This window comes from Chiloscyllium plagiosum, chromosome 42, assembly GCF_004010195.1.
Source record: "Chiloscyllium plagiosum isolate BGI_BamShark_2017 chromosome 42, ASM401019v2, whole genome shotgun sequence".
Taxonomy (NCBI): Eukaryota; Metazoa; Chordata; class Chondrichthyes; order Orectolobiformes; family Hemiscylliidae; genus Chiloscyllium; species Chiloscyllium plagiosum.
This window is the reverse complement of record NC_057751.1, coordinates 1,463,167-1,471,730: the sequence shown is the minus strand read 5'-3', so window position 1 is coordinate 1,471,730 and position 8,564 is coordinate 1,463,167. Positions and strand designations below refer to the sequence as shown.

The window sequence follows — 8,564 nt, the reverse complement described above, 5'->3', positions numbered from 1 at the left end:
GTGTGTCGCGGTGTGGGGGGGCAGTGGTGTTGTCGGGGGGGTCACTGTGTCCGTGTCGCTGAGCTGCTTCCCTTTCCTTGTCCCTTTCAGAAGAAGAGGGTCGACGCTGACAAGTCGGAGTAAGTACCTATTCAGTTAACATCCTCAGGCACTTGACCATCAGCAGCGGTCAGTCCATGTTGATTGGTGACTTTATTTGCAGAGAGGAATCTGGTGAGGAACAGCCTGTGAAAAAGGTAGGCTTCTGTTTAACTCTGTCTAAAGTTGCAATCTGGTCATGGAAGTGTGCTTTGTGAAAGTGTTTGCTTATTATCCCAAGTGGTGGGTTTTCCCAGTTGTGACTGTGGCCTCTGTGGGATAGGGGTGTGTTGATGTGGAGGTGAGCTGTTAGCCTGTCTGCTCTGCCCACCGTATTGAGAGATGTTTCTGTTGTGTGAGGCACTCCACAGTGACGGTTCAAAATCCCAGCCTTGGCCATCTCCATTTCTGTCTGCAACCTCTGCAGCACGTACCCCTAAGGGAGCTGCCTGAACCAGCAGAGAACCCAAATGAAACCCAATGGCTTCTGTGATGGACCGGACCAGGCCAGACCCCCCTGCCCCCTCCTTAATACATTTCAACAAGGTAGCCCAGACCCTCCCTTTGCTGCTTGTTTTTGGCAGGAGTAAGGTGGGTATTCCAGGAGGGATGCAGTTGGTTCAACCACCCTGTTTTAAACCAAACATTTGAGAGTACTGAATGAAAGACAAGCCAGAGAGAATTGAGTTTAGAGTAACTTTACCTGTTAAAAAGCCAGTGCACTCTATCACAACTTTGGATGACGTTCCAAATATTTGCAACATCTCCATAAACAGCCACTTCATGAGAAAGGTAAAGTCAAACCCACCTTCTTACAGGAGTGCGGTCAGTCAGACAGAAACATCTATTACATCAGGGAACCTTTCCCAACAGCTTACACTAGACTGCTTGCTTAACCCAAAACTATAAAAACAGAGAAAGATCCAAACTGGGAGAACTGGCCACTCTCCTGTCGTACAACTGTGAAAACAACTGAAGCCTTTTCTTGATTGTTGCTAATGACTGACAGGTATTCCCCAAAGCAAAGTCTGTAAGCTCAGACAAATCGCAACCTCTGTCTTTTACAACCCCTCTTTGCAGAGGGGCTGGATAGGAAAAATCAAAGGACAATTGTTATATGAGCTGCATTGCCTCACTGAGGTGAGGGAGTACACACTGTGTGATCCCAGTGCATGTCCTGGAGTGTGCTAGCAGTGGGTTCACAGGGCAAGGGGTGGGGCTCCTGAGCTCCACCCACCCTGTGGCCCTGCTCCTAGGCTTGGCTCAAGTGACCATTGACAGGTCAAGGCAGCAGGCTGTAGGGGTGGTGGTTCCTGCCTGCCTGTCCCTCTTTCCATGCTTTGTACTGACTGGCACAATCAAGACTTTTCAGGTCCAGTGGGCAACGCTGGGAAAGGAGTATGGCATGACCCTGCTTCAGTCAGTCTGTTGACTGTTGGCCTTGGATACATGGAGGGCTCTGTCACTTGCCTTGAGGCATGTTTTGAGTTGAAAATCAGACGCAGAGTGAATAAAAGGAGGCTGGGTTTACACAAGGATGTTGATCATGATAGAAAGTGTGGTGAGTCGGAAACTTGTTTACTTAAACAAGAACGGTCTAATTTAACAACTCTTTCTGTCTGCCTTCTGAATTCCCTGTCCATTTGGTCTAAAGGCTGAACACATTTGAGAGGCAGGAGAGAGAGAATTGCAGGAGCTGGATATGGCGCAGCCCAGGAAGGAGCAAGGAACCTTCCGGAAGTTCATCCAGATGTTGAAGTAGAGGATCAGTGTTAGCTGTGGCCACAGCTGAAGGAACAAGCTTTGAAGGAGTGTGTCTGCTTGAGGAAGTGTCACTGGTTTGGGCTGTTACTGACCTCGAGGTTGGTGTATCACACTGTACCCCTGGTTGGACAGTAACAGTACATGAACCAAGCTGGCTCCTGTTTTCAGGCTGAGACTTCCAGATTGTGACTCCCTTTGGTGTGAATTAGAATTAGAATCCCTATAGAGTGAAACAGGCCCTTCGGCCCAACAAGTCTGCACTGGCCTTCCAAAGAGAAACCCACCTGGACCCATTCCCCTACCCTATATTTACCCCTAACCGATAACCTACACTATGGGCAATTTAGCACTTAGCACAGCCAGTTCACTTGACTAAGCTGCTTATCTTTGGACTCTGGGAGGAAACCGGAGCAAATCCACACAGACATGGGGAGAGTGTGCAAACTCCACGGCTACCTGAGGCTGGAATTGACCCTGGGCTCCTGGCACTGAGGCAGCAGTGCTAACCACTAAGCCACCATGTTCCCCAAAGTGCTCTTTGATCTAACTCTGAAAGACTGAGCTCCCAGTTGCAACTTGGAGTCTTCTTGTGAAAGGGGATGTGGCGTTAGACAATGTCACTTATTGTCTCCCTTTACAAGAGCTTTATTTGATGGTGAGACTTGTAGTCAGCACACACGCTGGGCCGATACGGAGTCCTTGCGCTTTAGTTTTGAAGGCTGTGATGCTCACCCACATCTTGCTATATGGAAGTAGGCCATTTGGCCCATTAAGTCCATACTGACCTTGTGCAGACCCGCCTGTAATCCTGTTATTTCCCACGGCTAGCCCACCTTGAGTGCAACGGACAATTAGCATAGCCAATTTCCTGTTTTACTGAGACGCAGTGCAGAAGGTGGTGACAGAGCACGTTCAGCTTGGGTATCTCCTCTGGTGCAGCTTTCAGATGGACCTCTGGGAATCTGCTGGTCCACTCCAGCACTTGGCCTCTGTATTCCTGTTCTCCGGCTGCTGGATCAATCTCTGTGAGCTGTCTGCTCCCACCCTTCTGTTGTCAGGGACAAAAAGGCACAGCAGAACATTACTTCCTTGCAGAGAGACTCTGGCCTGACAGTGTGCTGATAATGGCACGTGACCAACTGACTTTTCCGGAACGATACTGACCGTGGGGAGGGCACAAAGCAAGCTCAAGATGCTAGCTAATAATTCCAAGGCTTGTTAGTGCAGAGATGAGGAGACTGGCCAACTTGGAAAGTGTTCCTGACTGCATCCAACCAAGGGAAATTCTCTCAGAAATCTCATGTGAAATATCTCAACAGACAATGAAAGATTGTCTCAGTATATGTAAGGGCCTGGTACAGCTGAAGTGAACACTGGTGTCAGATGAGACTCTGGAGCTAATGGTTGGTGGAGAGACTAAACATGCAGCTTCAGATTTTGGTGGAAGATGCAGATACCATCTCCAGGTCGGAGACTCCAAAACAACAAGGCGTGGGGTTAAGGGGAGACCAGAAAGTCTGGTAAAAGGACTGAAGGGGTAATTTTTTCAGTGGTTCCTGTGGAGTGAGCTGTCAAAGGAAGTGCTTGATGCTCCAACATTTCCATGACATGAACATGGTAAATGAGCAGCCGAGATTTCGAAGGATTTTTGCCAAATGCAGGCAAATGGGACTAGTTCAGGAAACCTGGTCAATACAAAGGGTCTGTTTACATGTCTGATTCTGTTGCAATGATAACAGCTAATGCAGTGGTAATAGGAAGCAACGTGTCTGAATTTGTGGCTGTGATAAGCACTGCTCCCTCACAGCACTGGGGACCCAGGTTCGATTCCAGCCTCGAGCGACTGTCTGTGTGGAGTTTGCACATACTTTGTCAACGTGGGTTTCCTCCCACAGTCCAAAGGGGTGTAGGTGAGGTCGATTGGCCACGGAAAGTGCAGGGTTATGGGGATAGGGTAGGAGGATGGGGTGCTCCTCGGGGGTCAGTGTGGGCCCCATGGATTGAGCTTTCTTCAGCACAGTAGTGATTTTTTTTTATTCCAGCAATCATACGCTGAGGGACATTTACTGAGCAGACAGGACCCCAGGCCCTTGAAGATATGGTAATGGATCCACTGATGGTAATATTTTCCAAGTCCCTGAGTAAAGTGAAGGCTCATGTATTTGACCAGGAAGGGAGGCAGTCAATAGGAAGCTACAGACCAGTTAGTTTCCTATCTATAGGAAATGGTTAGAATCCTTTATGAAGCGTGTAACAGGACATTTGTGAAGTCAACACAATCCATCGGTAAGCTTGGTTTTCGGAAGGGTAAATCCGTTAGATTCAATTTTAGCTCTTTGAAGATGTAACAAGCCAATGGGAAAGATGCAGATGCAGAATATCTGGATTTTTGGAAGGTGTTTTGGATGCCCAGTGAAGGTTCACCCAAAGGCAAGGTCAGAGTTTCTGGATCAGAGGGGTCAGAGGACTGCCTTACCAACACAAGGTAAAAAAAACCATAGCATGCTAGATTATAGTCCAGCAGGTTTATTAGAAAATGCAAGGTTCCAGAGCATTATTCCTTCGTGAGGTGAAGGAGCAACGCTCTGGGAGCTTGTAATTTTAAATAAACCTGTTGACTCTCTGCTGGAGTTGTCTGACTTGGCACCATTTCCAAGCCTGCTTTAGTGTAGTCCAGACCACACTCAAACCTGCAAATACAGCTGAGGAAAATGGTGTGCTTCCAATTAAACCTGTTGGACTATAACCTGGTGTTGTGGTTTTTAGCCTCAGGCAAGTTTTCTCCAACTCCAACATGACTTGCCAACTTGGGGAGACACTGCCCTGACTGGTGGAGCATGTTGTATACTCGCTACACCAGCTTTCTCCCCACTTGAGTTGCCACTCTCAGGGAGTTATGGACTTGCTTCCCAAGATCCCTCTTTATTGATACTTGAAAGGGTCCTGCCATTTCCTGCCTACTTTTCCCTTGGATTTAACCTCCCAAAATACATCACCTCATTTGTCCATCTGCCATTATCTCTGTCTAACTTTTCCACTAATGGAACAGAACTATCTCTCAAAACCTGTTCAGTGACACTCCGTTGGGGCTCCCGATCTCACTCCAGCCTTAGTTCAAACATGGACGGAAGAGCTGAATTCCGGAGGGGAGGGGAGGGGAGAGGAGAGGGACAGCCCTTGACATCAAGGCTGCATTCGGCCAAGTGTGCCATCAAGGAGCCCTGGCAAAACTGGAATCAATGGGTATTGGGCAGACCTAACACATGGGAAGATGGCTATAGTCATCAGTTAGTCATCTCAGATCCAGGGCAAATCTGGGAGCTCCTCAGGATAATATCCCCCGCACACAACCCTGCTTCATCAGTGACCTTCCCTCCATAAGGACAGAAGTGGGATGTTCACTGACTGCATTATGTTCAGCACCATTTGCAGGTCTTCAGTTAATGAACAAACCATGTGGAAATGGATCAAGATTTGGACAATATCCAGGCTTGGGCTGACAGGTGGCAAGTAACATGAGCGCCACACAAATGCCCTGTTATGACCATCATCTCACAGACAATCTAACCACTCCCCCCTTGACCTTTAATGTTATTACCATTACTGAACTCCCTCCATCCTCTCCACCCCCCCCCCGCCCCACCCCCACCACCCCCTCCCCTGCCCGAGCATCATGGGGGATAGCATTGACCAGAAAGTGAACAGATTTGTTTTAGTATAAGTCAAATGTTGGAAATCCTGCCGTGAGTAACACACCACCTGTCTCCCAAAAACCTGTTCACCATCTACAAGGCCCAGGTCAGGAGTGTGATGGAATACTCCTACTTGCCTGGATGGGTGCAGTTCCAACAACACCGGAAGCTTGACACCATCTAGAATGAAAGAGCCTGTTTGGCACCGTATCCACCAGCATCCAGTCCATCCACCACAGTGTACCACCCACAAGTTGCACTGCAGGAAATCAAAGATGGTCAGACAGCACCTCCCAAAAGCATGACCACTTCCATCTAGAAGGGCAAGGGCAGGAGATACATGGGAGCACCACCCCCACTCATTCCCCTCCAAGCCACACATCCTGACCTGGAAATGTACCACTGTTCCTTCGCTGCTGCTGGGCCCGAATCCTGGAATTCCCACACTAAGGGCATTCTGGGTAAACCCACAGCACATGGACTGCAGCGGTTCAAGAAGGCAGCTCACCCCCCACCTTCTCAAGGGGCAACTAGGGATGGGATAATAAATGCTGGCCCAGCCAACACACTTGTCCCATAAATGAATAAAAAAAAACTTGCTATTGCCTTAAATGGCCTTCCTTACTATACCCAATTCACACCAATTTTTATCTCAACTTGGAATTAGACCACCTCGATTTTCATCTGTATCACTGACTGCTAACAAACCAAGGAGTGCAGTACTGATCCTGATGGAAGATCATTGACCACAAACCTTAGTTGGAAGGACACCCCTCGACAGCTCCCTTCTATTTCCTCTGACTAAACCAATTTTATATCCAAATTACCAACTCACTATGGATCCCAAGTAACTAAATCTGAACCAGCATACTGTGGGGCACCATGTCAGATGTTTGAGTCAAATTGGTGACTATATCCATGGTTCTACCCTGATCAGTCGTCATCCTCCTGAGAAAACTCATGGACACCTCCCTTGCACAAAGCCATGCTTCCTATCAGGAGTAATGTCATGAAATGCTGTCCCTCAGATTTGTCTCCAATCATTTCCCTGCTGATTTAAGCTTCATTGGTCTTTAATTTCCTGTGTCATACCTGTTGTCCTTTAACCAAAGGAATGTCATTGGCTCATCTCCAGTGTTGAGACTTCTCCTGTGCCCAAGATCAGCCAGGGTCTCAGCTCCTCCTTTCAATATCCTGGGATAGATTCCCATCGAGCCTTGGGCACTGAGCTACCTTAATGTTTTCCACAACACCACCTTCATGATGCCCTGTGGTTAGATTTGGTGAATGGGCCACAATGGGCAGCTAAGGTTTAATGCTGCAAGTGTGAGGTTGTGTTTTGCTCAGGAATAGCAAGGTGACTTGGGATTGAAATGCAGAGGAAGCTCTGGTTCGTGGTAGAGGGATCTGAACATTGTGCCTATAGATAGGGAAGTGGTGTGTGGGGCGAGAGTTAATAAGGAAGACTAGTGAAATTTTGGCCCTGGTTTAGGAATAGAGTATTGAAGTTGGGAAATGTCGTATTTGTAGAAGGCATTACTAAGACTGCAACTGGAGGGTTGTGCCTGGTTTTGGTCCCTGAATTGAGGAGTGAAGTGTTTGTCTTTGGAGGCAGTTGAAGGAGACTCACTTGGTGGATCCCAGAGATGAGGGACTTCTCTTGTAAAGAAAGATGCAGTGAAGCATTAGAGCCTAAAGCCTATACTCTGGCATGGACCAGCACTCTTGGAGATTGGAGCTGCTAAAAGTGATTGATGGAGATGTGGCAAGGATCCTTCCCCACATGGGACTGTCTGGAACAAGACATCACCCTTCCAGAATAACAGGTAGGAGGTTGAAAATGGGGCAAATGGCATCTCTCCAAGGATGACCGATCTGTTCCTGAGCCCAGAGGACTGAACGCTGGGCTGTGGAGTTTGAGGGAGGAGACAGATGATTGTGTGAAGGGTTAGGGAATTGAGGTAGAGCTAAGATCAGCCATGATTGAGTTAACCAGCAGGCTCGCCTAGAGGGGCAGAATGGCAGCCTCCTGCTGATCCTTGTTCTTGGCCAGGTTTTTCCTGCTCCAGGCTCTTTCCCACTCTGCAGGGGGTACAGGACTTGTCATCTATGTCATCACAACTCCACCAACCAATTAGCAAGCTGTTACTGTCCTGATCTGTGTGCACACTGCCCCTGGTGCCAGCCCTGAGACCAGCCTTCCTCACTGGGGCCCAAGGAGCATGGACCACCCCACTGACTCAGGGTTTATCAAGGAGCCCTGATTCCTTGCTGCTTGGCCCCATTCTGTTACAGTCAGCAGTGTCAATGGCAGGAGATTGGGCCCATGTGAACTACTTTGACCTTGTCTGCATGGAAATCAGCTGAACTGTTGCTGGGCAAATGGGTGCACTGTCAACTGAAAACCTCTTTGCCTACTCTAGGGAAAAGAGTCAAGCAAAGTCAAAAAGGGAGCAGCCAAGAAATAAATGGTTTTTGTAAAAAACTGAGGAATTTAAAAGGTAAGAGCCCAAGGTTTAATCATCTCCTGGAAGCTCAGTTGGGTTTGGATGTCACGACCTGAGTCTGACTGGGGAATGCAGTAATGTTTCTGTTGGGGGGGAGGCTAGTGTTGTTGGAATCACTTCCAAACTTCCACTCTGTTTGCTCTTGGGGTGCTCTATACCTGGGTCAAATGTCGAGCTACTGATGCTACCCAATGGTGCACCAGGTTGGATCAAAGCACTTCCTGTGACTCTGGGGGTGCTCAGGAATGATGCACTGGGCTTGGCTTTGGCTTTGGTTCCACTGAATCCATGAAGGTTATGTTGAGTGGTGAGATTGAACAGCGTGTTCCAGGGAGATCATCACCACAGTGCAGACGGGGTGGGGGGGTGGTCAGCAGCATTTATTCCAAATCCAGCTCTGCCTGGTTAGGTTTGAGAAGAAACTCTGCTTCTCAATGTGAACAATGAGAGTTCTCTCGCTCTCTCTCTTGCCCCCAATCTCTCTCTTCCCCCCCCCAATCTCTCTTCTCCCCCCCCCAATCTC

General features: G+C 48.4%; 1 protein-coding gene across 1 annotated transcript in view; it reads left to right on the top strand.

Moving 5' to 3' along the window:
* npm2b (nucleophosmin/nucleoplasmin, 2b) overlaps positions 1 to 8,564 on the top strand; it is a 20,124-nt gene that overhangs the window by 8,524 nt on the left and 3,036 nt on the right. The window contains exons 7-9 of the mRNA XM_043681698.1: positions 91 to 119; positions 203 to 236; positions 7,958 to 8,035. Of these exons, the coding sequence (XP_043537633.1) occupies positions 91 to 119; positions 203 to 236; positions 7,958 to 8,002 (108 nt within the window). The 3' untranslated portion in view covers positions 8,003 to 8,035. The remainder of the gene's footprint in view (positions 1 to 90; positions 120 to 202; positions 237 to 7,957; positions 8,036 to 8,564) is intronic.